This window comes from Gorilla gorilla, chromosome 9, assembly GCF_029281585.2.
Source record: "Gorilla gorilla gorilla isolate KB3781 chromosome 9, NHGRI_mGorGor1-v2.1_pri, whole genome shotgun sequence".
Lineage (NCBI taxonomy): Eukaryota > Metazoa > Chordata > Mammalia > Primates > Hominidae > Gorilla > Gorilla gorilla.
The window spans coordinates 126,539,516-126,548,502 of NC_073233.2; the positions used below are offsets into that span (position 1 = coordinate 126,539,516).

Genomic DNA, 8,987 nt, shown 5'->3' on the forward strand with positions numbered 1-8,987 from the left:
TGTAATCTCAGCACTTTGGGAGGCCGAGGCAAGTGGATCACGAGGTCAGGAGATTGAGACCATCCTGGCCCGCATGGTGAAACCCCGCCTCTACTAAAAATACAAAAATTAGCTGGGTGTGGTGGCACACGCCTGTAGTCCCAGCAACTTGGGAGGCTGAGGCAGGAGAATCACTTGAACTGGGGAGGCGGAGGTTGCAGTGAGATGAGATCACGCCACTGTACTCCAGCCTGGCGACAGAGCAAGACTCTGTCTCAAAAAACAAATAAACAAGAAAACAAATTCTCTCAAAGGCCTCCATTCATCTCCACTATTGATGTTTAGAGTTTCCCCCCACTATTATCAATCTGCTTGTTTCCCCATTGTCTCCTACAAAGAGTGCTGCATTATGTTAAAATTCCTTATTTATAGGGCAGCAACCTATTGGTGCAGGGTTTTTGGAAACATAGCCATCTTAACACATTTGTTGGTCGCAGTCCCCAGATCTAGTCCTTAAGTTGGAGCAGCCCATAGGCATATCTGCCAAATACCTATTTTTGCATATTAACTATATCTACAGAGGGAATTGAGTGAAACTCTTAGCCCAAGGTGCTAGGACTTCATCGTTTGATCCTTGAAGTTATTAGGGAGCCTTTTTTTCCCCTGAAATTGTAGTCCTAGAAGGCAAAATTTGGGGATCATATATCAAATTTGGGGTTGGTTTTCCGTGGTGGAGTTCTAGCTCTGAACAGCTACCTTGACCAGAATGTTTCTCACAACAGGTCTGGTGTCGGCGCGCCTGTTATCGGTGAGATCGATGGGGAGTATCGACATGACAGTCGACGAAATACCCTGGAGTGGTGCCTGCCTGTGATTGATGCCAAAAATAAGAGTGGCAGCCTGGAGTTTAGCATTGCTGGGCAGCCCAATGACTTCTTCCCTGTTCAAGTTTCCTTTGTCTCCAAGAAAAATTACTGTAACATACAGGTACTCCATTTTAGTTGAGAACATACATAGGGAAAGTGGTAGGACAGTAGGAACACGTATAGGATGCCAGATAGCATGGCTTTTTGTGGTCAGATAAAGCTCAGAAAAAAACTGATGTCTCCTACAGGAATTCCCTTTCTAATTCACTGTATGATCGTGGTCAAATTCTTTTATCGCTTTACCTCAGTTTTCCTCTCTAGATCAGACAAAGTAAAGAAATGGAATGTTAATACAGATAAAAGTACTTGTGGATTATGCAAGATTCATAAACACTTAGTTGCCTGTTTTTTATTAACCTTATATATTTTAAAGTCGATTTGCCAAAACACCCTAACACATGGTTTTTTTAAGGCCTTGCTGTCACTTGATTTATACCCAAAGAATGAAATTGTTTTATTTAGAAGACAAAATTACTACCAAAAAAAAATCCATTCTATTACAAATGGAAATTATTTGAGGGTTATTTATGTCACAGCTCCCTTTATTAGTACAAGTAATCATGAGCCAATTCTGTTGCAAACTCTGTCCTTTAGGTAGGCAAAGCAATGGAGATGTGCAAGCTGTTCCTTCGGATTTTTTTTTTTTTTTTTTTGAGATGGAGTTTCGCTCTTTTCACCCAGGCTGGAGTGCAATGGCGCGATGTCAGCTCACCGCAACCTCCGCCTCCCAGGTTCAAACAATTCTCTCGTCTCAGCCTCCCAAGTAGCTGGAAATACAGGAATGCGCCACCACGCCCGGCTAATTTTTGTATATTTAGTAGAGACGGGGTTTCTCCATGTTGGTCAGGCTGGTCTCGAACTCCCGACCTCAGGTGATCTACCCGCCTCAGCCTCCCAAAGTGCTGGGATTACAAGTGTGAGCCACAGTGCCCAGTGGATTTTTTTCCTTTTTTTCTGAGACGGAGTCTTGCTCTGTTGCCCAGGCTGGAGTGCAGTGGCATGATCTCGGCCCACTGCAACCTCTGCCTCCCGGGTTCAAGCAATTCTCCTGTCTCAGCCTCCCCAGTAGCTGAGACTACAGGCGCCTGCCACCATGCCTGGCTAATTTTTGTATTTTTAGTAGAGACAGGGTTTCACCATATCGGTCAGGCTGGTCTTGAAATCCTGACCTCAGGTGATCCGCCCACCTCAGCCTCCCAAAGTGCTGAGATTACAGGCATGAGCTACCGCGCCCGGCGGATTTTTTTTTTTTTTTAAGACGGAGTTTCACTCTTGTTGCCCAGGCTGGAGTGCAATGGCGTGATGTTGGTTCACTGCAACCTCTGCCTCCCAGGTTCAAGTGATTCTCCTGCCTCAGCCTCCCAAGTAGCTGGGACTACAGGCGTGTACTGCCACACCCAGCTAATTTTTTTTTGTATTTTTAGTAGAGATGGGGTTTCACCATGTTGACCAGGCTGGTCTCTAACTCCTGACCTGAGATGATCTGCCCACCTCGGCTTCCCAAAGTGCTGGGATTACAGGAGTGAGCTTCCACGTCTGGCTGTTCTTCCAGTTTTTAAATTTGCATTACTAGGACCCAGTTTATATTGTTAATATTCCCCTCTTTTTGACTTGGCTTGTTGTTCTGGCCCTACCTTAGCTTCCCATATGGTCTCCGTCTCCCCTGTAAGTGCTTAGAAAGTTGCAGCTTCCTCCCTTGAATGATTCCAAAGAGCAGTTCTCTCTCCCTATCCTGTTAGTTAGTGACATAACCCCATCAGTGTTGGAAGCAACTGTATTGAACTCAAGACATTAGATAGAAATGGGTAAATTTTCCTATTGGGGCTATTCAAAGATTAGGACATTATAATTGCTCTCCCAAAACTTCATTAGAAGATACGAATCAGTGATTCAAGTGTTGTATTGGTGCCGTTATAGGTACCATTGTTACAGGTAATTAATTAAACTGGACATTTATTTATTTAAAAAGGAAAAACCTCATTGGAAGGACCCAGCCATGCCTAAAAAATAAGTATGATAGAGCAGCTTACTGGGACTTTTAACACGAGACTTTGAGAGCAGAGCAAATGAATAATGTGAAGAGCTAGAACGTTGCCTTTTGGGTCAGAATGTTAATATATCATCCTGATAGAATGTCTATGAATTTCATAGGTTATACAGGGCAGGGCTGGGCTGTGGCCACTCATTTTGGAGCTTTTACTTAATACTACGGAACATCTCATCCCAACAGTTGTCTTTTCTCCATCTAGAAGAAAAGCAGCTTAGTCATGTTGGTGGGGAAGAGTGATGCTGTGACTTTCATTTGTGAATTGAACATTTTTCTAGTATTTTACAGTTACTTTTAATACCGCTTTTAGGGAAATTGATATGTTCTGTAATTAGAATGTAGTCAACATCATGGAGACTCAAACCTCCTGCTTTACCTTACTCTTTGTTTATTTTCCTAGGTTACCAAAGTGACCCAGGTAGATGGAAACAGCCCCGTCAGGTTTTCCACAGAGACCACTTTCCTAGTGGATAAGTATGAAATCCTGTAATACCAAGAAGAGGGAGCTGAAAAGGAAAATTTTCAGATTAATAAAGAAGATGCCAACGATGGCTGAAGAGTTTTTCCCAGATTTACAAGCCATTGGAGACCCCTTTTTTCTGATACAATGCACGACTCTCTGCGCGCAAGGACCCTCGACTCATCCCCATGTTTCAGTGTCACAGAGACATTCTTTGATAAGGAAATGGCACAAACATAAAGGGAAAGGCTGCTAATTTTCTTTGGCAGATTGTATTGGCCAGCAGGAAAGCAAGCTCTCCAGAGAATGCCCCCAGTTAAATACCTCCTCTACCTTTACCTAAGTTGCTCCTTTATTTTTATTTTATTATTATTATTATTATTATTTTTTGAGATGGAGTCTCACTTTGTCACCCAGGCTGGAATGCAATGGCATGATCTCAGCTCACTGCAACCTCCGCCTCCTGGGTTCAAGCAAGTCTCCTGCCTCAGCCTCCGAGTAGCTGGGACTACAGGTGCACGCCACCACGCCTGGCTAATTTTTTGTATTTTAGTAGAGACGGGGTTTCACCGTGTTGCCCAGGCTGGTCGCGAACTCCTGAGCTCAGGCAATCCGCCCACCTCAGCCTCCCAAAGTGCTGGGATTACAGGCATGAGCCACCATGCCCAGCTGCTCCTTTATTTTAATCCCTAAATATAGTTATATTTCATACTTAGTTTGTTTTTAAAAAGTTTTCTCTGTAGAAAATTTTAATCTTTCATACCCTTTACCTTTAGGTTTTTCTTTCTATACATTCAGTCAGGCACTGGGATCATCTGTTTACAGGCATTATATTTATTTGGCACTCCTGGAACAAGTATATCTAACCCATTCTTGATTTTTGGACTATTCAGGTGAACTATTTGAGGGGTATGGGGTCTAGAAGTTAAAAGATAAGCATGTCTTCTGTTCTTTTCCCGTATCAATTCATTCCTTCATCTCTTTGCCAAGTTGTTTTCCTTTCAGGGCCTGTCCTTCCAGTTTAGAACAGTACCATGAATCCCACTTGTGTCAATATTAAAGATAGCTGAGAAGCACCTTTCAAATGGCACAGTCCCTCTTCAAGATGTCTAAAAGAATGGTTATGTCTGTCCAGTTAGGGATTTCACATCCATATGTAATCATGTCTGCTGCTGTTGCTACCCAAATTTTCAGTTCTCCACATTTTGGGTACTTAAGCTAAAACGTAATGGCCACAGTCTGTAATCCATTCACATTCCTCAGTTTCACCACCTCCCTCTTCCAGACTGCACTCTCTGTCATCAGTCCCCTCCTTTCTAACAGAAATGGGGTTATGATTTTGAAGGCTGTGGGTTCAGGGAGTCTTTGCCAATCCTGTTGGCCCTAAACTATCAAGGAGGCTCCATTTCACCATTTGATTTTTTGCATTTCAGGAGGCAACTGATTGTTTCGATATGTACATATTACTCATGTATACCCCATTTCCTTCCAGTCAGCCCAACATTTTCCACCAGTCTGTCTGTCCCCATCTCTGAAATCCTTCCTTCTCTTTCCCCCTAAGTCTTTTGAGTGTCATCATGTACTGGTGGTTTCTCGGTTCCATCTCATCCATTTCCTTTTCAATGGAGACTACAGCGTCAGCCAGCTCAGCCTTGGCTTTTAACTCGGTATTCCAGTCCATAGGGGTGGTTAAAAGTTGCTGCAAGGCTGCAGGCACTGGCAGTGGGAAGAGGCAGACGACTAGATGACTTCTGCACTTTTAGCTGGTTGAAAAGTACCACTCCCACTCTGAACATCTGGCCGTCCCCGCAAAGAGTGTACTGTGCTTGAAGCAGAGCACTCACACATAAATGGCTGTGTGTGGAATTGCTTGCCAAAGAAGTTTCTGGCCTTTCCCTTTCCCCTAACTGCATCAGGGAAGAATTCTTATCTCTAGCTTGGTTTCCACATGAGGTTTTTCTGAGAAGGGCCTGGGACAAGAAGTCTGTCATGTTAGTTAAGCAGGCAAGAAATCCTACTAATCCAGTTTTGTTTGAAAGTTGTTTGTCCATATGATTTTTTAAAAGTCAAGTTTAATTTCAAAAAACCTTTTTTTTCTGAGATTACTTTTGGGGTAATATTTAAAATGAGAGACATTTTGTAACCCTGTAAAATACATAGGGAATATAACATTCCAGTGTATACAAAGAAGGCAAATTCTTTAATCAAATAAAGAGCATTATAAAATGAGATGTTTATTGGATTCTTGACTCACTTTGGTGTCTGCTTGTTGATTCAGGATGCTGTAATGGGACCTAACATTAAAAATTAATGACTTTTTTTTAAGAGTAATCTGTGAGAGTATTCATTGCCTTTTTCCATATTATATGTATTGTGCTTCCTTGTGTATTTTTCTACATTTGATACATGCACTCCTGACAGTGTAGCTTTTGAATTTGATGCTACTTCTGGCCTTTTTGGGGACTGGAGTCTTAATTTTGTCAGACGGCAGTTGGAGAGTCAAAAAAGTCAGGCTTCATCTTTAATCTTGGAGTCTTCTCTTCCCCATTAGACCATGATGAGAAGTGATCCAGGGATGAGGGATAATGGGAACAATTTTTGGGAACTGTTGATAATTCCCTCGGATAAACCTGCTTACTTTTTTTTTTTGAGATGGAGTCTCGCTTAGCTGCCCAGGTTGGAGTGTGGTGGTGCGATCTCAGCTCGCTGCAACCACCGTCGCCCAGCTTCAAGCGATTCTTCTGCCTCAGCCTCCAGAGTAGCTGGGATTACAGTCACCCGCCATCATGCCGGGCTAATTTTTTTTGTATTTTCGTAGAGACGGTTTCACCATGTTGGTCAGGCTGGTCTTGAACTCCTGGTCTCAGATGATCCGCCCACCTCTGCCTCCCAAAGTGCTGGATTACAGGCGTGAGCCACCGTGCCCAGCCTTTTTTTTTTTTTTTTTTGAGACAGAGTCACCAGGCTGCAGTGCAGTGACATGATTTCGGCTCACCACAACCTCCACCTCCATCCAGGGTTCAAGCGATTCTCCTGCCTCAGCCTCCTGAGTAGCTGGGATTACAGGCACACACCACCACCCCCGGCTAATTTTTGTATTTTTAGTAGAGACGGGGTTTCACCATGTTGGTCAGACTGGTCTCGAACTCCTGACGTCGTGATCCGCCCGCCTCGGCCTCCCAAAGTGCTGGGATTACAGGCCTGAGCCACCGCGCTCTGCCAGAGCTGCTTACTTTCTTACACTTTTTTAAAATTTAACTTGGAAAAACTATTGAGTGTCAAAAAATTGGAAGGCAAATTATTCTCACTTATTAAGTATCTGGGATGAGAAATTTTTAATGTTGAAAGCCAAGATTCTGATTTTTTTTTTTCTTGGTGAAAAAAAGTATCTGGTCTAATGTTGCTCAAGTGTGGCTTAGCTGTCTGAGTGAGACTGTAGCCTTAATCGAATGAAACGATTAAGGTCTGTCATTCCTTTACTCACCATAGCTTCAAATTTGTCAACCCATGCATCTCTGATGGGAAACTTTGCCCTCCAATTAATTTTTAAATTGTGAACAGTTTTAAAGTTGTTCACACTGGCTAGGGTCTGAGATTTCCAGGGTTGATATAGAATAGCTTTTTATTAAACTTCACATCTGGCAGGGCTTATTGGAAGGAGACAGGAGAAAAATAGAAAAAGTCATCCTCAAGAAGATTAAAGTCTAACTAGAAGCAATGACTATCTGCTTGTAAAGCCTGTTTTTTTTCCAAGTTAGACAAGTGTTAACTACAGCTAGTACTAAACATGGATCTATATGAGAGTAGGTAACATGGCTTCTGTCTTGTAGGCTCTAGAGGAATCTCAAGCAAAACCTCACAAATGATTTTCTTTTGCTGTGCACATCTGTCTTATTACAACCCCCTTACCCCCAATTCCCTTGTCCTGGAAGATCCATAAGTAGGTTGGTTGCTGTGCATTGCTGTTACCCAAGGGCAGACAGCAACACTACAAATAGCTGCCTTAACGTCTTATCCTGGGGAGTTGGGGATTGATACGGAGGTAGGCCTTTAGAAAAATTAGACCATCTTTCCAAACCAGGCTGTTTTCCCTCTCACAATCACAAGTCAAGCTATTAGGCACTTTTCAGAAGCTTGGACCACTTCTCCCATCCCCCACCGAAGTTTTTTTGCCCTGCTGTTCTTAGGGCAGGGGCTAAGTGGTTATTTAGGGTCTAAACCAATACTGGAAAGCTTCCCTAGGTGTACTCTGTGTGATCAGATTGATTACCAAACCAGGACAGGGGCTGTTTGAAAGAAGCATTAGAAATTCAAGACAAAGAGAAATTGAAATAGGTCTTGTCTCCCATTCTTTTGCCCAAATGAATGCTTGTTCTTTTAGCTCATTAGGAAAGCCCTTAGCCTTGGAGGTACACAAGACCAGTCTTCTGTCCTACCCAAATTTCCCACTTAGCTTGGATGCATGTTAGCTTTGGGTAGAAGCAGACTATGCAATTTCTAAGACAGCTGAAAAGAGAGCTTTGAACTTTTCCCCAAGTTGCTGCAGGGTCATTGCTACCACCACGCCTACACCAATGATGCCTGACTTCAGGATCCAGAGGCCAGAAACGGACAGCTTTCTGGAAGAGGGTGTGTATCTACAAGGATTGCTTGCTGTATGAGCAATAATCACCTCTCTGGGGCTAGAGGGAGTACAATTTGAGAGGTGGGACAAAGTGGGGAATGTGCCAGGGAAAAGCAGGAGTATGGAAATTCACTCCTGACACTTGTAGCCAATGCAAAGGGCCTTAGAAAAATCCACTCTTCCTTCCACACCCAGGCTTTGCCCTCTCCCCCTGCTTCCACTTCGGAAAGTCTGAAGCAGGCCTGGAAAGCTGTTTTCTGCTTTCTTTCCCTCTCTTCCTCCCCCTTTCCTGAGCTCCCAGCTGCTTGACCTCTTGCGTAACTGTGAGAGAGCGCTGAGTTTTTTGATGGGCTCCAGATGTGGAGCAGGGCGGGGATGGAGAGTGGGGGCGGTAGGTCTTTAGTCCCCTGAGTGCTCTAGCTGTGGGAACATAGAGGCCTGACACAGCAGGGGAGAGGACACATTGCACAGCGCCTTTATCATAGGGTCAGCTGGTCCCTGTGTTGGGAGGTCAGTGAGAGAAGTTGGGTGCTGTTTCGACCCTCTGCCTCAGCATCCACTGCCTCCATGGCAGGCTTGATTATTCCCTGAAATTCCTCCTGCCCAGTACAGTAAAGAGGAGCTGGGGGTCGTGAAACAGAATGAAGTGAAAAGCCTCTGAGGTACTGCAATCTGGACCCCTCCCCTCAGTGCTGGGTCTTGGCACATGGGATACAACAGTTTGGGTTTTTTCCTTCTTCCTTTTTTTACATACCCAAATAGCCTGAATATTACTGTTGTGATCTGCCTCATGAAGGTTCATCAGAATTACTTTCATGACTTCAAACAGTATGAAGAGAGGAAAAACTAGAGTCTCGCTCCTCAAATCCTAGGACTTCCTGGTACCCACAGCATATTCTGGATCTTGAGTGTTCCACCTCCATTAGCTATAGCAGGTGGCAGCAAAGGGCG

At 43.8% G+C, this 8,987-nt stretch overlaps 1 protein-coding gene across 1 annotated transcript in view; it reads left to right on the forward strand.

The window, feature by feature from the left end:
- Positions 1 to 5,641, forward strand: part of ARCN1 (archain 1) — a 30,175-nt gene extending 24,534 nt beyond the window's left edge. Inside the window, exons 9-10 of the mRNA XM_019036227.4 lie at positions 762 to 966; positions 3,353 to 5,641. Coding sequence (XP_018891772.1) covers positions 762 to 966; positions 3,353 to 3,442 — 295 coding nt within the window. The 3' untranslated portion in view covers positions 3,443 to 5,641. The remainder of the gene's footprint in view (positions 1 to 761; positions 967 to 3,352) is intronic.
- Positions 5,642 to 8,987: the final 3,346 nt, after the last annotated feature.